Below are 22,382 nucleotides of genomic sequence, written 5' to 3'. Positions count from 1 at the left end.
TATCTTCTAAATAAATCTTTATTTGGTGAATTTGGAGAGTTATTTTACTAGCACAAAATCAAAATTAAATCAAATTTTTAGAAATTCATATTTAATTTAATTTTCATTACTATTTATTTTTTCTAATATGACATGTCGATAGACTCTTGTTTATTGAATTTTTTTTAATTATCATTTAACAAAATCATATTTCATTCAATTGAAATAAAATTTCATATCCAAGGACTTAATATAATATATCTCATTGTAAATACATAGAAAAATATGTCTCAAAATGTTTTATGTTTTATTATAATTTTTTTTTATAAGATTATCTTATTAATTTTATATCTTTTATATCTCATTAATTTACTGGTATTCTGCACAGTTTATAAAAAATTTGCAATTTGATTGATTCACATGTTCTTCTATTAATTTTCAAAAGCATTGCTAAGATGCTGTCTGCATGATTTCTGTAATTACATATACTTAAATTGCGTTTATTAATTCTGTTGAAATGAAATTAATTTGTGCGAACATACCCCAAGCGAACAAGTTGCGCAGTTTATCTATGAAGTGTGTGCGATTCTGCAGAGTTAGTTGTACTTTAGCAAATCAACAGCCTTCAGCAATTTAGCTGCAGTGCCAATGCTATCACACGTGTGTATCTTTTTGCAGCCTTCAGTCACATACACCTGTAATTTGCGCTTGGCACCTTTGGTGGTGCGATGGTTTGTTCGGTGGTGCTACAAAACGAGCATTAGCTGCCAAAAGAGCACAAGACAATTTGTCGGAACCTTCGCGTCAGAGAACGACAGCTACAGCTAAAATCCAGGAAGGAACTCCGTTTTGTGGTTGAGTTTTGAGCTGGATGGTGAACGGGGGGATACAGGGCTAAGACTGATGCAACTGATTGCAGTTTCTAACTGCAACGTTGCAATAATTTTGTAATTTCTCACTCACTTAATTTAGCTCAATTAATCTCAATTTTAGCTGTCAACTGGCTCACCGAGCCGGGAGCTTGCCTCATGCTCGCCCGGTCCAAAAAAAAAGAAAAAAGAAAAACTTATCGCCACGCATGTCTGGGAGTATCTGCTGCGGATACAGATACAGATACTGGCGCAGCTTGAGCTTCAGCTTCAGATACACCGTCAGCTTTACCCACAGGTAGTGAGAATCTTCACATAAATATTGCACTGCCGTTATGTTCCATGTATAATTTGTCACTCGAAATTAATCTAGGAACCACTTCAACCTGGTGTTGGGTTATCTCCTCCTCAAAATGTCGCTCGCATGCCAAACTGCTGAGTTACTCTAAGTCGAAGTCGAAAAAAGTCAGCAGGCAGCAGGCAGAAGACATGACCGGAGTTGATCTTCAGTCTGCTGGGGTTCTAAATAGTATGTATCTTCTGTGACTTTTCGTGAGCAATCTTTTTTTTCGGTTTTTTATTATATCATAATGCCAACTGTTAAGTGACTGTGACCGTCTTGTGGCTAACAATAAGAACTGGGTGTCGATGCCCCCCTCATTATGCTGCTTGCCACTCGTACTCGCACTCGCCAACTGAAATTCATTTTCTTTTCTTTTATTTTGTGTTTTTGGGACTCGAACTTGAACTCAGACTTAGGCACACACACGACTCCAACTCAGACTCAGACTGCGACGCGACGTCAAGTTGGATTTGGATTGTGGCCCATTAAGCGCTGTTAGGGGTTACATTTAAGTGTTGTTTTAATTTACATTTTGCGAGGCACATTTTGCGGTTTTGGATTCCATGTTTGCAACATTTTCCTTTGCGGTTTTACAAATTTTCTAGTGATCTTCGCTGAGTCGCTGTTGTCTTTCATACAGGTTTAGGTTCTCCTCGCTCTTTTTTTCGTGTTGTCTCGTCTTGATGTTTGACGTTGGACATCAGAGACGTAGTCGACGACTCATACACATGCTTAGATATAGATATGGACTTGAAACGTTAGCAAACACAGGGGGGTCGGTCCATGTCGGACGGTTGGTTGGTCGCCTGGTCGTTGTTTGGTCGGGTTAGTTTCTGGCTGCTTTGGCTCATCGTTACTCCATTCCGTCCACATTTATGGCAGTTGGCAGTCGCAGTAACAGCGGCAACGGCAAGGTGTTATTTTCATTTCTAGGTTACTGACCCATGTCATATGTGTGTGGAAAATTCAATATTGCTGTGAAAAATACTTACACAACTATTAAATAAAGACATGCCTTTGCTTAGGCTCCCATTTGCGTCTTTTACCCTCTGCTTCTCTGTCGTTGTCTTTGTCTTTGTCTGCTTTGGCTTTGGCTGTGGCCTGTGGCCCAAGCTTAGTATCTTTGTTTCGTACTTAATAATTACGCTCATTTCATGCATGCAATGTTTGAATTCCAGTGAATCGCTATCGCTATCGCCCACCCCCAACTCCACCACCATCCCCCAAGAGCCATGCAGCAGCAGCTGCACATACACATCTATAGGTTTTTCCAAGCTACAGCTACATCTACAGCTACAGCTTCAACTCTGCAGCTACCGTGTGCGGTAACCTTCAAGTTAACATGGAACAAATGAAAAAATTCTTGCTGCTGCTGCTTCAGCTGCTGCTGCCACTTTGCTGCTCTTTTCCTTAGCTTAATTAATTACCACATTCCTTTGGTTTTAGCTATGTTTCTGCAGTGCAAGTGTGTGTGTGACGTTGTGGTGAGTCTGCTTGCATGTGTGAGCGCGTGTGTCAGATTTCCGTTTGCGCGCGCCAAGTGTACAACCAAATACGAAAGACTTAAGACACAAACTCAACTCGATTTTCTCTCGTCACAAGTTTGCACACTTCCTACTCGAATGGTAATCGATTGAGTTCGCACATGTCATTTGACGAGCTTTTGTGGCATTGTTGACAGCACACGATTACAATGAATGAAAATGACATGATGAGCACGTCAAGAGCAAGAGATCAGCCCAGACTACGAGACCAAGACGAAGACCAGGCCAGGTTAGGCCAAGAAGACATCGCTGTAGAGCCGCATGACAAATTGCGACCTATTAATCTCACGTGGACTTTCACTTTGCCCAGGCCCACAACGTACATCTCTTCTAGGTCTATCTAACTCTCTATAGTATTATGCAAATGTCAATCAGTTGCATAGAGTTGACATTGACAACAGGATCGAGCCCAGTTAATGCCATGGGCCATTGTTAATCAGCCGCAGTCGCAGCATAATTGCCAATATACTCTATTGGCAACGGCCGCCAAGAGTTTTTTTCTGGTCATTTGAATTGACGTTCTTTTTCTTTTTTATACCCCCTCTTCGATTTGATTCACGTGTAAACGATTAATCAAGTTTCAAGCAGCGACTGCGACTGCGACTGAGACTTCTACTGAGTCTATGACTGTGGCTGGTCCGGCTGTGATGGTTTGCCCCATAGTTTTGGTTTTTCTCTTCCCGAGATGCGATTTGCCTTAGCCCGGAGCTTTATGTCGTTGCTTTATGGGTCAGTAAGGTGGAATGTTTTGGTTTAAGCCAAGAACTTAATTTCGGTTTGAAAGTTTATGCCAAATTGATTGGTGCGAATATAAAAAACAAATCCCATGCCGAGCGTTTAATGATTATATTTATGGGGTTTTAAAAATTTAAATAAAATCCACGAGCAATGTTCATGCATATGATTTATGCATATTGATTAATCAAGACTTAAACATTCCAAATGGTAGTCAAAGTGGCAAGGAGTCGACAGTGGGCACATTTCGTGCTCTTTCACACACTTTCCTTTTCATTTGCATCGACAGCAAAACAACTCCCTTTTGAAATTATATAGTTGCTGGCAAAAATCGTGCACATGCCTGAAAATCGTTTTTGTGAATGTGTTTTTTTGGGTAGCTGCTTTCAAATTTTCACAGCTTTGCCTACCAAATCATTGACTAAGTATACAAATAAGTACGAGAGGTTGTATGCACTCGAACAACTTTATTCTTATTCTTATACTTATTCAAGCTAACTGATTTATGATCATAATCTGAGCGGTGACAGTGTTTAATGATCTTGGTCAAATGAATGTCAGGGTAACACAGAAGTTATCAGCGATCAGTGTTGAGTATTCTGTCAATGAACTGCTTGGTCAGTTATCATTTTGGCAATATCATCTATCAGTCTGAAAAGTCTAGACTTTGGAAGATTCACATTCATTATCTCGATCATCAAATGGGCCTGAGGTTCATTGAACTACACGAAACTATCCATTAATTTGGTTTAAAAGCCTTCTTTGGCTTACATACATACATAAATCGATCTTATGGCTTGCCGATCGTCATTTGATCACAACGGCTAAGCTTACCGTATGTCGTATTAATTCTATGAACAATCAATTGTCAAAGATCAGCGATTTATTATTGAGAAAATCAGATGAGCTCAGCTGTAGGTGGTGCGTTCACTTTCCAGTGGCATTGTGCGTACATTTTGAAAGACCTCAACCCACTTATCTTATCACAATTTCTCTCCATATTATGATGCAGATGGTGCACTCACAATCGTCAGGTGTCAATCGACAATTCGTGATTCATTGCGCCGAACAATAGAGTGCAACTCAGGACAGCACACCACTCAATATTATATAACCGTTATACTGATAACTCATATGAAAGTCCCAGTAAAAAAAAAACACCGAAGAAAAATAAAATAAAATAAATCTTTAACACTGACCCACTTTCAAAAAAACTTAGTGAGTCAATAAAGAAACCGCACTGAGACCAAATACGGCTTGCGTTAATATGGAGATTAAATAATCGTACGACTCAGGCCTCAATTTCAGTCACAGTCAGAGACTGACTGTGAGTCTGCGTCTACTACGTCTGAGTTGGAGTCTGTGACTTTGTCTGCGAGATGGAGCAAACCGCACATGAATCACCCACACGAGGCGGGCTTGCAAAATAACTTGGCAAGTGACCAACAGTGACAACAGAGTAGTGCCTGGGATCGCGGCCAAGCCAAAAGAAAAGTTGTTAAAATTTATATACATAGATATCACACGCCTGGGGGGTCGAGGTCGCCAAACCGTAAACATTTATGCACACTCAACACACACACACACACACACATACACTGAGGAATATACTCGTTCACTTATCAATATGCAAGTTAAGAGCAACTATGTCGTTGCTGTTGTTTTGCTGGGGGCTTCCAATCAGCTGTTCAACAAAAGACTTAAGGCACAAACTTGTCCGTCATAAATCTCTCTTTGGCCAATTGCGCTCGCTAGCTCCCAATGACTTTAACGCTCTCGCTCTCTCTCTAGATCTCAGTCACGCTCTCTGTCTTTCGCTCTTTCTTTGAGCTGGCCAACTCTCTTTTGGCATCTGGCAAGGTGGCTCTGTGGCGCAGTTTTATGCGCTGCCTGATGCTTTGCCGGCCGCAGTTTGGTTTACACAGCGCACGAGTGCGGATCGGGTTCGGATACGGTTACGGATATCTGATTCAATTTACTCGTGAACATCTTGAACGCAGCCGTTGCCTGGATCATTATTCCCCACGAGCTACAAAAAAAATAAAACAAAAAATCACAAAAAAAAACCAACAAAAAGGTGCCTAAACTTTTGTAACACTTATTAAGATCTGCCTGCGGCAATAGACATCGATTTTAACTCTGACTTCGACTTCGACTTCGACTTCAACTTCCACTTCAACAACAGACACACGACGCGCTGCAATCAATCAAAGAGACGCATAAATTTCTTGAAATCAAAAACGATCGACAAAAGCTAATGCCACATGATCGTCGATTACCCCCATCCATTCGCTGATCAAACCTTACCAAAAGTGTGCACAAATCAAAATAAAAAAAATCATAAGAAAGAGAAGAAAAAGTTATTCAGTTAAAAAGTGAGAGTTTTCCACGCTTTTTAGGTAATTTTTGCTGTTATCTGTTATTTTTTTTTTGTGCTTTTTGCCTTCTTTTTTTTGCCTTTTGCTTTTCGTCGGTTAAACACACTTGCGACTCAATCACGACTAATTGCGCATGCGCCGCCGCTTTATGCGTATTTAAAGTGCCGCCTATATTACAAAACCGGAGCCCAAGCTCTGATACTCGCACAGAGTCTCAGTCTCAGTGTCTTAGTGCTGTATGTCTGTCTATCTGTCTCAATGTGGCAATGCCTCTGGCTGTGACTGCCTCTTTGGCTGCTTAATATGCGTGTCACGTTGCCGGCCATCAAGTTCAAATTGCATTCGCTGTCAACGCATTGCAACATGGGGCAGCGCACAGAGTCAGAGCACCAACAGCAACAGCAACGGCGGCACGCGTTGAAATTTTGAAATTAACACTAGCGTCTGCATATTGGCTGCAAGACTGCAACTGGAGCAACTGCTAATTAAGAAATAAAAATTGATCAGCCAACGAGCTGTGCGAGAAAGCTGACAGCAAGGATAACAGCAGACCAGTCTTTCTGTCTCTCGGTCTGTGTGTCTATCTGTCTGTGTGTCTGACTGGTTGTTAGGCGAATGACCTGCTCAGCTACAAACTTGCTATTGCTGTTGTTGCATTTTGCATGCCGATAACTCTGTCAGCGACATGCACACTAATTAGTTCACATTTGTGGCTTACAGCTGCGCGTTGCACTCAACTTGCCACTTGTTAACATTGGGCGACGCCGTCACCACACACTCTGCAAACTTCTGTTTTGCCATTGCTGTCGCCTTGGCGTTGCAAGCGAAAAAAAAAAACACAACACTGGCAAAAGTGAGTTAATACTCGTCTGCATTGTGCCACAGCCAGTTTTTTTATTTTTCTTTCTTCAGCTAGGTGTTTGCAACTTGTGCTAGTCTCGTACTCTTGTACTCTTCGAGACTGTCAAATGCAAACTCGACTGGGACTGGGACTGGCTCTTGTTGGTGTTTGCTGCGGTCAGATGCTGGCGAGTTACTCCCAAAGCATTTAACTGCAAAGCTAATGCACTCACACACACAAACACACACGCATACGCATACACACATAGGCATATATATAATACCCATACATGTGCAGTTAATTAATTTCTTTGTTGTTCTCTACGGTAAATCATGCCACATTGGCTTTGGTTGTGTTTGTGCCACAAGTCGTATCACTTGTGAGATATTCGCGAGAGAGAGAGTGAGAAAGAGAAAAAGAGAATTAGACTGAGAATAAGAATGCCACTTAGAAGCTGTCCTATACACCCATCGCCAGCTCGTTCTGAGTCTCTGCCGTCTCTTTATTGAATAGTTACTGTGAGTTTTCGCGTTGCAGCAAGTCTTTTGTTGCAAACCACTTGAACTGCATTTGCATATAAATTAGTTTTGATAGCACTCGACATAGCTAAAACTAAGCCTTTAAACTAAAAACAAAGCAACGGCAGCAGCAACAGCAGCCACTAACAGTTTGATGTTTGTTCTATGAATGCGTTGCGAAAATCAACTCGGGCTCTGGCCTAACGGTACTCATTAAGTGAAGTACAACACAACGGCGACAGTGCAGTGCATAGCATTTGAATAGCAGCACATTTAGTGGGAACAACCACCACACACGACACCAGCAACAACAGCAGTCGTAGTAGATAGAACGACCCAAGACGACTGAAAGACTTAGACAGGATGAAGCGATAAGTTGGCAATAAAAATTGGCAGCACTTTGGCACATACGACAAACAAAAGACTTAGGAAACGAACCAGTTGCCCAGACTGCCTGACTTCTGACTAGCTGACTGGATGGCTGCCTTGGCTGGCTGGCAACAGTAACAGTTACTGAGCTAGTTAATTGTTAATTGTTGACAAGTACTCGTTGTATGCAAAACGAAAGAAGTGCAAATGTACGTTTAATGAGGAGCAGCGACTGTGGTGCTTGTGGTTTCTGCTTGGGAACACTGAGAATAGCTGCCACTATTGCTTTGCTTTGCGGTGGCAGCCAAATAGATAAGGGAAAAGTCAACCTCAAGATAAAGCAAAACAACAAAAATACATAAAAAAAATAAAGAAGCAAAGAGAAAACAAATGCAATTACCGAAGAGGAAGCAGATGCAGAAAGGCTTATTCCACTTTGCGTTTATCATTCATTTTTATTTATTATATAAAAAGAAGAAAAAGAAAAGTTATTTATACTTAATTTTTTTCGTTTCTGTCTGTAATTTAATTAACATAATATTTACTTTGGAATATTAAATTGCTACAAAACATTCGAAACATAAGTAATAGCTGTCGCCGTATTTATCGATTAATTATCATTGATACGCTGTCGCTTTGAGGCATCTTGACCATCATTATGGCCAACACCAAATTTCGCTTCGTATTTCAGGGGAATTGCAAAGTTAATTTCCATTTTGTCAAAGAATAACGTTTCATATATCAAGATAAGCATCTACTACTCGTATTCCTACCTTGATTTGCCAACTTCTTCTCCAGTGACTGTGCTGCGTCTATGACTGCTTTATGTAGTTGTGCTATGGTCATTTGAATTTTAGTTAAAATGGCTTTTGGCCATCTCCATTTTGGCTACTAGCCAGTAGATCAAATGTTAATATGCCAGCACCAAATAGGGTCAACAAGAGTTTTATACCGGCTGCACCCAACAAACTTAAAACTTGTCTTATTTTTGCATAAATTTGTTTAATTTCCTCTTAAATTTGTGATTTACCCGATTATAATGCCTAAAATTTTGTTTTATTTTTGTAGAAATGCGAGCGAGCGAGCAGCGAGACAGCCAAGCCCTAAATGGAAAAGTGAAAAACTATCTTAAAATTGTGCAATAAAAAATAAAAGCAAATTAAACAAAGGAATCAACATAAAATTGTCGAAACGAAAGAAGAAAGAAAGAAATTAATTAAGACTGAATTTGAGACGAAGTGTTAGTGTTTTGTTTGCGTGATCGTGCAGTTATTGCCCCATAAATTCGCCCACAAATATTTACAGAAGTTTATTGCACTTGCAATCGAGTGAAAATCAATTATAAAAAAAAGTAAATACAAAAAATAAACAAATAAAATCTTTCGTTATAATTTGATTGCCATTATTATACGCAGTTATCGGTCGACTGGTGTTTTACTAACCATGAAAACGTTGGAAAGTGTGCCAATCTGAGAAAATCATAAACCAAAAGTTGTGTTGTTGTTCAAAAAGCAGCACTGGAAAAGTGCGAATGCAAGTGCGTGATCAAGAAATATCTGTGGCAAAAATGCTAACAGTCAGTGAAAATTAAATTTGATAAACCACAAGCCAACTACAGTTTATTGTTCTCATCAAAAGTCGAGTGAAACCCAAACTCATCACCATCGTTAAGAGCGTTTAAGAGACAGTCGAATTAAACTTCTGTGCAACGAACCAATTACAGCCATTTATGGCTGGCAACCTTACAGTTAATTGAGAGTCTAGTAAGTTCCCAGCATAAATTTCTTTATACTTTATACAATACCTTTAAGAAAACAGAAAGTTTTTTTTTAATATTTTAATTGACATCGAAACAGATTCATTTATGAATAAAATCTCAATTGCTGCGAAAGACTTTATTTGTTTTTCTCTTTTTATTTTTAATTCATAATCCCTTAATTATTGTATTACCTTAACTAATTTGACTGTCGACTTTTCTTTCAAGATAATTCCACTTTGTTGGACAATAATTTCTTAAACTTTATTTGACATTTATGCAAAGCATACAGCCAGCTAAGCTGCTTAAAACTATAAAGATATTCGCATAAATTTATGTTTATGGTAATTGTTAGACAAATTTGTACATTCTGAAAGTAATTTGCGTATTACGTATACGCAATGTGCCATTCTAATTTGAAAATGACTTTGTACGAACAAATTGTGCAATAAAATTGTTATTAACTATTACACTTACACACACACATACACACACAAACACAAATGTGTAATGCCAGCATTTGACATATGTATGCCGCGATTATCCGAGTATTACGATAATAAAATCTGAAGCCATCTCTCGAGTTGTGTCAGTGGCATTTACCAGGCTGCTTTGGCTGCCAGGCTGCCTTCAGATAGTCGCGAGTATGTGTCTATCCAACTGTCGTTTGTCGTTTTATTAGCGAAAGTCATCGAGCAGAATAATTGTTGCAATGTGGCTCCCACTCCCTCATCCTCTTGGCCATTACTTCCCTTCAGAGTCCCCACTTTCTGTCAAACGACGGTTGCAATCAAGGCGCGGGCTCGTAAAATACAATTTCAATTCAGTTGCGCGTAAAACGAAATTCAGCTACAGATTGTAGGTGTGTGTCTCTGTGTATGTGTGTGTTACATGTGTGGTGCTGTTTGCTGAGTTTGGCGAATCTCATTGCGGCTCGAGCAGCAACTGTGACCATCTTTAGCTTATTATATAATTTCTGAACCCATTATTCCATTTGTCACAACAAATGTTGTTTGCCATTCCGCAGGCCCAAATTTATTTAAATGCTCGACGCATTTTCTTCAAGATAATTATGAAATTACTCAAGACCTTGGTTATATCACAAAGGTGTTGTTGTGCTGTCACCTGTAACAGGTGTGAATAACTTAGAATGACTTGAATATTACGTGAATTATCTAGAAATCAAATGGTGAATAATGTTGTCAAGTTTAGAAAAATTAATTTGACAAACAATTTATGTAATTACGATAATATTCTGAATGAAATAGTTTTCAATATAAGTGTTTAATTAACTGTAACTGTAAATTGTAGATCTCATCACAAAATGAAGTTGCTTCATAAAATAATAATTATTCATTCATTAAATTGGCGGGTCAATTTCATGCTAAGTCAGACCACAAGGAGAGCTCTGAGAATTCAAAACAACTTTCTTCAACTTGCTGTCGCCGGTTGCTGTTGTTGTTGCTGATGCTGATGCTATTGCTGTTGCTGCTGTGTCATTACTTAGGCCAGGCCATTGACATGCAATGACATCACATTTGTACTCGCCGTCGACTACGTCTAGAAACTATAATTAATATGACAACACAGCGGCAATACTCGTACCAGTTTTGGTTTTGAATGAATGAATACGGAATGAATACTCGTGCTGTGAGCTTGCTCTGTTTGCTCTGGTGATTATCAATGGCAAACATTTATCAGACAAGCTAATAATTATTCGCATTAATTAGCCAAAGCGTTTAATTATGACACCTCTCATCGGTGTCTGTGACGTTCACCAAGTATTATTGGCACGCGAACCAAATTCCCAATTCCCATTTCTATTTCCAATCTCAGTCTGAGTCCTAGTTCCATTTAAAGTTGAGTTCATGTCAGTTAAGTGTATAAACCAAGCTATAAACATATAAAGCACACAGCTTCTGAACTGCCAGATGCAGCGAACTTTCGTCTGAGGCTCAACTCAACTCATGACTCTCTAGGCCCTGGGCCCTATTCAATTGACTAAATGACTGACGGACTGACTGAAATGAGACAAGTGAATGCTGATTGACCCACTGAAACTGGAACTGAACTCAGCTTGGGGCGTGCTCGACTCTGCCTCTGACTCTCTGGATTGGAGTAGACCGTGGGCTGTAGACTGTGGGCACGACGGGAACGTGCATTTCATGCAAATTAACGACAATGTTTCAGTCCCTGGTTGGCTTGGCTTGTTCATTACAAGCATTTAAAGACGTTTATTTTGAAGATTTTCACTTTCAATCTGTCAAATTGTCACACTCACGAATGGAGATCGAAACTCATTGTTCGATTTTATTTTGGAGCATTCAATAATGAAAAGTGATTGCCGCACGATTTTTATTTTACTTCAAGTCAACCTCTTTTCTTCTCTTCGTTCCTCCTCTATTTTCGCTTTTGTGCCTTTTTGACTGTCAAGTGAGGCCGGTACGTCAGATCTGGGCAACGGTTACGTTTGCCAATGGAGACGTTTACTGGGCTCCCATTTTTTGGGGTTTTTGTTGCGCTCGCACGTGTTTGAATACTTCCGCAGCCCATGATCATGATTGATTTTGAATATTGCTTTGTATTCCATACCTCCGTACTCCATTCTCCGCATTCATGGCTTCATTGAAATGAGTCTCATCATTTCAGTTTATTGAGAGACTTTAATTTTCACTCTATTGAAACAGGTGCGAACCGTTATGATATCGAAAAAATGAAATTACTTATTTAGAATAATATTGCCATGAATAAGCAGATGTGAAGCCGCTAGGCCAATCAAGTTTGTTTTTTATTTTTTGTTTTTGGTTGTTGCTGTTCGTATTTTCATCCAGAACCGCTGAGAACCAAACACCAACAGCAACAAGAACTAAATCCAAATTAATTATGTTGCCTTCGGTTTGAGGGCAAAATGAAATTATAAGAAGCCCGAGAACTCGACCTTAAAACCAACAGCGTCATGCTGCTCTGCACAAGGCATAGAAAAAAAGCAAATATTTGGACAATGGGAACAAGGCAAAAGGTTCCGACTGAGGTCGCTCTAAATGAGGAAAAACGCTGAAAACCATACATAAACAAACAGACAGACAACAAAACAAACAGATAGCAACAGCAACATCGACAACAACAACAACAACAATAACATCAACAACAACGATAACTTAGCTTTGGGTATTGGACCTGAGGTCTAAGACTGGTCCAGTCAAAGGTTCAAGTGCAACGCTGGCCGTCTTCAGGCGGCATAGCACGGGCCTGGCTTGGCCATTAGCTCAGCCGGGTTAATAAACCAAAGACACTCGCCACATTCACAGCAGACACAGAGCAAGAGGTAGGCCTGGAGAGTGATTTATGCTTGTGCCCTAGACTACGACACCTAACAGTTTGAAACCATCTTGCTTTTATTTTCAACTCAATGTGCATCATGCAAAAGACATTTTCGACTCTTTTAGTGTGTTTTAATGAACGACATACACTGCGTATGCTTGATATGTACTTACGTTGACGCATAGTCAAATTGATTAATGCGGCGCGTTAAAAGTTTTGATGTTTAACAGGCAGGCGCCAGTTGATTATTTGACAGTGCAAACTATAAGTAAGTGAACTGATCGCAAGCTACAATGAATCATTCACCAAGTTCATTCAGTTCTTATCTCCTTAGTTGTATCTTTCTAAGAATACGAAATTTACATAATTAAAGCGTTAGCTTTGCGTTCTAACTCGGCTCGGATGTTGATTTATGTGCACCAGCATTTTCCTCGACTAACTGTTCTACTACTCTCGGTTGTGGGTCAGCATTTAATGTCTTATTTGATTCGTTTGTTGGTGGGAACAATTTATAAATCACGACACCCAGAAGTTGATTTCAATGTGTTTCATTTATATATTAAAATTGTATTTATCAAGCGCATTTCTGAGCTTGTTTTTAGTTGTCCAAGTAAATTTGCATTGAATGCTTTAGGAAGTTGCAGCATCATATCAAGTTGTGTTCAAGTGGTTGTTGTTGGTTGGCTTGTGAGTACTGCGTACTAGGTACAATGACTTCTATTAGTCAGTGTCGTGCCCAGTTATGCTCGTCGTCGCCGCCGTCGTCGTTGTTGTTATATCTGGCCCCTGGCAATGTGTGTTTCACATGAAGAAACCACTCAAAAATTGTGTTTACGTTACGCGATGTGATTATAACAAGCGGCGGGCTCTAAAGATGCCGACGTCGACTTGACTTGAGAGATGGACATGTGCTATCTAACGTATGCGATAGCAGCTTCAAGTTGCGTGTCTACACTTCTTGTTCATCTTCATCTTCTTCTACTTCTACTTCTACGACTTCTTGTCGTTAATGTTGTTGTATGATCCAGTTGTTTATCTTTTTCATTAGCCTGGGCGGCCTGTCATCTGTGCCGTCGCCTGTCGATCGCCTGTCGATTGACAAAACGCCTACCGGCTGAATAAAGTCCTCCGTCCTCCGGTGTTCGCCACTCTCGATCCTCGTAGCCAGAGGCAACCCACCATTTACCATTTACAATTTTACCATTTAACTATTACCAAACGGGCTGTGACTTTTCCGCACTTTACCACACGCCACAGCGAATCGAAGCTGCAACAGTTGCAACTTCAGTCGGCAGCCTTCGCCTTGGAGTTAAGTGACTGACGCAAATTGCGCAATTGTTATTACAATTACTCTTCAACTAGCTGTTGCAACTTGGCAACTAGCCAACTCGGCTAGTTGCAACATTCAGCTGCACGTACACACACCACTTTGCTTCGTCAGTCAGTCAGCTAGGCAGCCAGGCAGCCAGTCAGTCATTTTGCTGCATTTTTCTAATACTTTGTTGTACATTTTTGCCACAAAATTATTTGGCCTTTGGCTTCCGCTTTTGCTATTGGTAACTTAAGTTCGGTTTCTGTTTCTGTTTCGGCTTTCGACTTGGGGTTGGGGTCGTTGTCAGTGTCGGTGTCGGAGTCTGGTTCTGTCTGATCGTTTGTCAGTCTCTGGCTACTCGTCTTTTTTCCGTTTGGGTTCGTCTAAAAGATAGTCATTAGCACAAAAGATTGCTTAGCTGTTACTGCTGCTGCTTCTGTTCTCAGGGCGTTTAAACGGGGTAATTACCTTTTGGGTCTTTCGGGTGAAAAAGCGGCAGCCAAAACAATGGCAACTAAACTGATCGTTTTGTTGAGGAAATGAAAACGTAACGAAATTAATTTGCAACGGTTCAGACCGTCAATGGGCTCATAGTTGTGGCGTGTGGCGTGTAGCAGTTGCACAGTCACCTAACAGCACAGTTGCTTTGCCAGTTCCCATCAAAGAACCGAAATAAAGTTATTAGAGTGAAAATTACATTTCGCTGGCTTAAATAACAGTCCATTGAGCCGTTTTATAATGAAAGTGTTGAGCATTTTGGCAGACAATTGATAAATTGATTCATCCTATTGGGGCAGGAACAACAGCAACACCAATGGCAACAAGATCAGCCGATCAAATACTCAAATACTCAAATTAAAGTCATTCGATCTCAATTTCAGTTTCAACCTGTTCACGCACATGACGTGCACAAATTGTTTAAATCCAGTTTCAACAGATTTGTAATTACCATCAACTCAAATGTCGGACATTTAGATAGATGAGTACTGTCCGATAAACGAGTTTCTTATTTTTTTTACTTAGCTTAGATAAGCGCTCCCAAGTGTGTAAATAATTCACAATAATTGTTATTAATCATACAGATTTGAGCACACATTTTTCAGATATAATACCATTCATAGCAAGTGATGCCTGGTCTTCAATTTTATAAACTGGGTCAAGTTTATTACTGTTATGTCAGGTTTATAATGGTCAATTAGTTACTGAAATTACCCAAAAAAAATAATGTTTTTTGATGTTTCAAGTTACATTTCGACGCGATTAAATACGATTATTTCAAACAATTTTTTAAGCATTACAGTTAATTCGGTTAATTAATAAATGAATTAAATATTTTTAAAGAAATAACTTTTTTTTTTTTTAAGTTTCATAAATATTTTAGTTAATTTGTCAATTAATCATTTAAGTATTTCTAAATCATTTTCAAATTATAATATGTAGTTAAAATATAAATTAATTAATTAATCTCTCTTTTTATCTGTTTTTTAATAACATGCGACCAAGCATTTATTTAATGATCCCAAAAATTGATTTCACTTCATATGTATTAAATATTTTATATTGCTTGAAAATAAACTCTTGAGGGCAAACGCTCCATAAATTTTTGAGTCTGAAGAACAGCAAAAAATTTTTATATCGTATGCGAAGAGTACAATATTTAAGCCTTGTATTTATTTATCATAAAACGATCGATCCGTCGATTATAAAATCAAATCGATGGTAATCTTCATACGATAAAGATGCAGTTGAGTGGAACACCAGGCAGGGCGTGGGAGATGGAACGCGAAACGCGAAACGGGGAACGTGGAACGTGGGTTAGCTGCAACTGCGACAAGCGATGCATGGATGACCACTCATAGGCATCGGCATGGGTATAGAAATAAGTACTTATGGTTATCCACTAATTATAGTTCAGAGCAACATTCCACTCAGCATTCTCGTGGTAAAACTAACAACAACAAAACCTTTCCCTTCTTTTTCTTCTTCTTGGTCGTCTTCAGACATGCGCCCGGCACGTTACAGATGAAGCAAGCAACTTTAATCAGACACAGACACAGGTAAGTTGTCAACCAGTTGTTGGACCTGGCTCCAAGCTACGCTTTGGTGGCAGTTCTAGGCTGCATGGCTGAGATTACTGAGCTACCAGTTTAGACTGCAATATGAGTAACTTGTACTTCTTATACTTCATATATGACATTTTGTGGGTGGTTTTTCGAAGGCATCCCACTAAAGGCAACATCTAATTTGATGGGTTGTAGAGTGTGTGTAAGTGTGTGTGACTCGTGTATGGCATGTGCTATGTGTGGAATTGAGTAAACTTTAATTAAATTTCAAAATGATTCCGCTTTGATGAGCTCGTGGCCCGACTTGGAGGCACGCTCGCTTTGGGGCATGATATTATTAATTGTAGCATGTGTCGTCTCTCTGGTAAAACATATATTCGTGCGATCACAATAAATTTTTTCCATCTGTTTGGTTTTTTCTTTCTCATTTATTTTTATGTTGCACAAAAAGACAAAAACACAAAAAAAAAACTGATTATGAGGCAAAAGTGAAAAGTTGTAATTAAACCAGTCACTGACTGGCTGCAGTGTTGTAAAAACTGCAACAACTGTGACTGCAACAACAACAACAACAACAACAACAACAACAGCAGCAACAACTCATAAAGAGTAGAAATCGCTGAGGAGACGTGCCCGTTTTTTAGTTGTTGCTTCAGCTGCTGCTGTTGTTGTTGTTGTTTGGGGTTCCAAACATGCGACAAGTGCACTTAATTAGTAGGGAGCAAAGCGTAGAACATAGGGGTGGTAGCTAGAAGGGGGAAAGGGGGCAGTTGCAAGAGGGCATCTGCAACATGGCGAGTGTTATGGCATCGCTCTTCTGCAGTTCCGGCAGGCAACAAGACCCATGCTAAATTGCCTTTTTTTGTTGCAGAACCGCAGACCCGAAGATGTGGCCCAAACAGCGTTGGCTAGTCAAGAGAGCAACTGCTGCGATACCAGCGAGGAGCACACACCAAATACTAGAAGTATTACTAGCCTTAATCTTAGTCAATGGCCTTGCCTCAGCGACAGCAGCGCTTATCACACCACCGGATAGCATCAGCAGCAGCAGCAGCAACAACAACTTCGAGTATGATTCGTCATCCTCAAACGAGGATGACGACAGTCCATCGTCCTTGCCCAGTTTCTATCGCAGTCCGCATCGCCTTGATGGCTACTACACGCCAGCGGATCTGCAACGTAGCCACAACTACAAGATTAGCCCAAAGCCGTGCTCCTTTGGTCGCGTCGAGGGCACCTGCATGTTTGTCTGGGAGTGCATCAAGTCCGAGGGCCAGCACGTGGGCATGTGCGTGGACTCGTTCATGTTCGGCTCCTGTTGTGCCCACAACTACACGGACAACATTGTGCTGCCCCAGACTGCCTTCTCGTACACTCGACCCACTAAACCGTTGTCGCTGAGGCCGCGACCGCCACCTCAACCCCACAAGCCGCTGATCAGGTGAGCCATCTACAAGACGTCCATTTACCTAGAGTTATTGTGTTTACAAAATAATGCAGATACCTAATACTAATAAATAGGTTAAGATTATTTAAAATGTTGAAATGTTTGAAATGCTTTAGAAATATGTAATCACAATGACAATAATAATGCTAATGCAATTAACAATAATACTCTAATTCTAATACTCGACTTAATAATATTAGACATGCCCTTATAACATAAAATCGATATCAATAATAATTATAATAATTCCACCTATAAAGTTAATCCAGATGCAATAGGGTAATGTTTTTAATATTAATTTATGCTTATACCAATATAATAAACAGAACAATATAATACTAATGCGAATTGCAATAATAATTCAAATCATCAAGTTACTATGCTCACAACTTAAACAAACTAATGCAAATGCCAAAATATTATTATATCAAAATAAAAATAATACTTTTAATGTTAATGATAATTTAAAACTTACTATTTTTGGTAATGATAATGCTAAAGAGATTGAAAACATTTATAACTGATTAAATTAATGAAAATGTCAATTTCAATTTGATATACTAAGCTGTACAAAACTAATACAAGTATTAATCGAAATATGGTTGATTAATTTTAGCGGAATGACAACCATAGAACGTCCCCATGGTGCTGGAACCTTGGTAATTCGCCCATCAGGTCCTCATCATCAGGGCCCACTGTCCAGGCCACATCCAAAACCAACGTCGCCGCCGGATCTGCATAGTGCGGCCAGCCAGGCGACGGCCAGTTCCAGTGAGTATACACAACATATATTTAAACGGCGCTTGATCCATTGTTATGAAGAGTGTTCTTAACATACAACAAACAACAATTACACCAAACAGATAGTATTTGGCATACATCAACGAACCAGCAGCAGGCACAACATCATCACTGGCACATGACCACCGAGCCAAGTTTTATTACCAAGCCACGACCCACCGGCTGGACCAAGCCCGGCATCGTCAATTTGCCAGCACCTCAGCGCCCCTCGAAGCCGCCAAAGCCCACAAAGAAGCCGATTGTATACGAGCGGCCACCGCCACCGTCACCTCAAACTCCAACGCCGGCGACGTCGTCAACGACAATGATTCTGTTTGGCCAGACAAAACCAAAACCCAAACCCAAACCGACCAGGCCCCAGGTATGTAAATACTACGCATCTACCTCTTACTCCCTCCCTGCGATCGTCCATCTGGCATTTCGCGTCTGAAGTCTGCGTCTCATTTTGCATTCAACATGGTGTCTGCTGTTGTGGCCTGTGTGTGATGCATTGATGTCGAAAGCGAAACAAACGAGCGTCGAGGTCATTTACTCCTCGATCAGCTTGGACTCACTGATTCCCAGATTCCCTGATTCTCAGATTCCCTCCAACTGGGGCTGTGGCAGGCCACAGCCTTGGGGGACATTTTATTGTTTGCGCAAAGCCGAAGCCAAAGCTAAAGCTGATGTAAGATTTGTCTTGTTGCCTCATCGTCCAGAGGTTCGTCTCTCTGTCTGTCTCTGTCTCTTGGGTGTGTTGTTATGCCCTTGCCCACCTTGAGTAGGGTATCAGATGAACAACTTAACAATATCAACAGATTTGAAATTTGAAACTAGATTTGCTAGAATAATAAATCAATGGGCAAATGAATTGAGAGTGCGCAGCAGAAAAGAATAGATAGCTGAACGATATAGAGTTAAAAAAAAAAGAATACTTACAAAAATAATATTCTCTTGTCTTCAATTTAAATTCTTATGATGCAAAAAAGTTGGGTACAATGGTATACAATAATTGAGGAAATCCTATTATCTTAGTTAAAGCATAATCTTTTGATCATATTTGTAAACGGGAAAGAAAAAAGTAATTCTTTAAAATAAATATACTATAAAATTTCTTGGTAAGGGTATGCAGAAATCATCGTTGTTGTCGTTTGGCTTAATTCTTGCATCCGCTGAGATTTTCGCAACGAAGTGAAAAATTGATTCTTTGCATGTGAAATACTTTTTTAGCTGCTTGGGCAACTATTAGCATAATGTTTACCACTTTCGGCTACCTTGCAGCTGTCGCCGGCCACATCATTAGCCGCATCGTCCTCATCAGCATTGCCAGCAACATCAGCAGCAGCAACAACAACGAAGGGCTCAACGACCACAACAACGACAACAACGAGGAGAACGACAACTACAACGACAACGACCACAAGAAAACCCATAAAGCCCTACCAACGGCCCACCACAGTGGGCACAACAACAACAATGAGTACGACAACAACTACAGGAGCAGCTGCATCGGCAGGAACAACATCAACCGGGAGACCAAGTCCAAGTCCAAATCCAAGCCAGAGACCAACGCCACAGCTGCCCACACGCTTGCCAGCCACGTCGGGCATTGAATCCAATGAGATAACGGACTCCTCCACACATGATGAAGCCGGCAATGCGGCGACAATGCTGGGCACCGTGAGGACCATTTCGGCAGCACGAAGCGGTAAGACTTAAGCTTCACAGTCACATGCCACGCCCCAAACCATTTGACATATTCAACAACAAATGTGTTGTCGTTGTTGTCGCCTTTGCGAATTTGTATATGTGTTCATGCATTTTGCATTTTGTTGTTGTGTTTGTATACAGAGTGCGGAGTGCAGATGCTGACGCGTCCAGAGACGCGCATTGTGGGCGGCAAGAGTGCAGCCTTCGGTCGTTGGCCCTGGCAGGTGTCTGTGCGACGCATCTCGTTCTTTGGTTTATCCAGCACCCATCGCTGCGGTGGCGCTTTGATCAACGAGAACTGGATAGCCACGGCGGGGCACTGTGTGGAAGAGTGAGTAGCAAAACAAGCGAGCGAAGTTAGCCAACCAACCAGAAACCACAACTATAATTTCCGCAACTCCCTCTCTTTTCTGTTTTTTTCGCTTTCTTGCTGTTTCTATCCAACAGCTTAGTTATCAAACAGATACGCATACGCGTGGGCGAATATGATTTCTCGCATGTGCAGGAGCAGCTGCCATACATTGAGTGTGGCGTGGCCGAGAGGGTGGTGCATCCCAAGTACAACTTCAATTCGTACGAATACGATTTGGCAGTGGTGAAGCTGGAGCAGCCGCTGGAATTTGCACCGCATATCAGTCCCATTTGTTTGCCCGAAACAGACAGTTTGCTGATTGGCATGAATGCAACTGTCACTGGCTGGGGTCGTCTCAGCGAGGGCGGCACACTGCCCTCAGTGCTGCAGGAGGTAAGTGAAGCATATGCGACCAACTATAAGACAGTCACATCCTCAACAAAACAACTAACTTCCATGATAGGTGTCCGTTCCAATTGTGAGTAACGACAAATGCCATTCGATGTTTTTGCGCGCTGGTCGTCAGGAATTCATACCGGACATTTTCCTATGTGCTGGCCATGAAACTGGCGGCCAGGATTCCTGTCAAGGCGACTCTGGTGGTCCACTTCAGGTAACTTTGTTTTCAACTTTATCTTGACAAAAAAAATACCGAAATTCAATTCTCATTTCTACAGGCTAAGGCGCAGGATGGTCGCTTCTTTCTCGCCGGGATTATTTCGTGGGGCATTGGCTGTGCCGAGGCCAATTTGCCGGGTGTCTGCACGCGCATCTCGAAGTTTGTGCCCTGGATACTGGAGCATGTCAGATGATAATTGACAGAATGAATGTCTCCTCCACTCTTGTTATTGTTTTAATTTATTAGTTATATCTTTAAGTTTGTGTGATTTTATTTTAAACGAATCTTAAGCGTAGTTAGCTTCAATTAATAACAATTTGCATTAACATTCGATTTGTGCTCAACTCCCATAACGTACATGTAGTCAAGACTCCCCCAATAAGTTAGTCTAGCGAAAATTCTTTGTAGGCTGATCTTAAGTTCTTTCTATCGGATTCGAATCGTTTTAAATGATATAAGAAGAGTAGCATCGATATATCTGTATATAGACTTAGTAAACGTAGCAAAAGTCATTTTTATTGTGCAGTTGTTGGTATTGTAGTTTAGGCATATTTAACAATTAATTACAACTTATAATTTATAAACAAATTGCATACAAACATCATTATGTTGTATCTTGCCCAAAGAACAAGTTTATTTATAAAGATGAGCTCAAATAAATTTATTACGAAAATAACAAAAATTAAGACGAAATCGTTTCAGGGGACAAGCGAAATCAAGAGATAATTAAAAAAACTATTATCTTGAAGTCACATCTATGAAGCAACCATAAATTTAAGAAAGAAGATTAAAGTGATCAAGGAATTTCAAGAGCATGAAAAGATGAGAAAGAAAATGAGATTTTATAGTAGATTGGCGCATATTATTAATATTAATAATACTACAAAAGCAAAAATGCTGAGCTGAATTTTGAATTTAAGGAAAATGAAAATAAGTATAAGTAGCAGAACAGTTTTGTAATAAATTACAAATATTTTAATTCGAAGATAATTTTTGCGTAAGTAAAAGTTAATCAAATTTACTTACTGATTAAGCTGCCCTCGTTGCGTTTGTGAGACATGAATAGAGACAACGTCAATGATGCATTATCATTATTACAATCTTCAGCTGAATCTCGCGTGAATTGAACTCTCAGCCAAGTCGTCTTCAGCTTCCATGTCAAGTGCGTAAATGATGTACAACAATTGCAGCTAACGGCAGCGGCAATTTCGATTCGATTCGTTTCGATTCATTCATTAACTTTTCAGTCAGCAACCATGTTCGCCGCAGGCCATTGGAATGATTGGCACAATCGATTTGCCGACAGAGATGTGTCTGCGGCCGATTGTGGTACGTGAAGATAAGATGTTCCCATCGAGTTGCGAATTTCACTTTTCATCATTGACATTTGACACCAGTGGAACAATTAATCACGAAGCCAACAAAAGCTACCAAATTGTTTGCCGA

General features: G+C 40.2%; 1 protein-coding gene across 2 annotated transcripts; it reads left to right on the top strand.

The window, feature by feature from the left end:
• The first annotated feature begins 5,374 nt into the window (after positions 1 to 5,374).
• On the top strand, positions 5,375 to 21,618 carry LOC132784814 (serine proteinase stubble). Of its 2 annotated transcripts, none has more exons than XM_060790681.1 (11): positions 5,375 to 5,547; positions 8,645 to 9,339; positions 15,966 to 16,022; positions 16,900 to 17,469; positions 18,092 to 18,246; positions 18,339 to 18,637; positions 19,537 to 19,963; positions 20,107 to 20,296; positions 20,413 to 20,710; positions 20,781 to 20,930; positions 20,995 to 21,618. In XM_060790681.1, the coding sequence occupies exons 3-11, from the start codon at positions 15,988 to 15,990 to the stop codon at positions 21,127 to 21,129; spliced, it is 2,259 nt and encodes a 752-aa protein (XP_060646664.1). In that variant the 5' UTR covers positions 5,375 to 5,547; positions 8,645 to 9,339; positions 15,966 to 15,987; the 3' UTR covers positions 21,130 to 21,618. The 2 variants fall into 2 exon arrangements, with proteins under 2 accessions (XP_060646664.1, XP_060646663.1); XM_060790680.1 differs by having other exon boundaries at positions 5,375 to 5,869.
• The last annotated feature ends 764 nt before the right edge of the window (positions 21,619 to 22,382 follow it).

The sequence above is a fragment of the Drosophila nasuta genome, chromosome 2R, assembly GCF_023558535.2.
Source record: "Drosophila nasuta strain 15112-1781.00 chromosome 2R, ASM2355853v1, whole genome shotgun sequence".
NCBI classification, from domain to species: domain Eukaryota; kingdom Metazoa; phylum Arthropoda; class Insecta; order Diptera; family Drosophilidae; genus Drosophila; species Drosophila nasuta.
The sequence above is the reverse complement of the archived record's forward strand: the minus strand, read 5'-3'. Positions and strand labels throughout refer to the sequence as shown.

Coding starts and splice junctions, on each gene's coding strand:
- LOC132784814 (XM_060790681.1), top strand. CDS start 15,988: ATGAAGCAAGCAACTTTAATCAGACACAGACACAG. Junction 20,297..20,412: donor GCGGGGCACTGTGTGGAAGA/GTGAGTAGCAAA, acceptor TCTATCCAACAG/CTTAGTTATCAAACAGATAC. Junction 20,931..20,994: donor ACTCTGGTGGTCCACTTCAG/GTAACTTTGTTT, acceptor TCATTTCTACAG/GCTAAGGCGCAGGATGGTCG.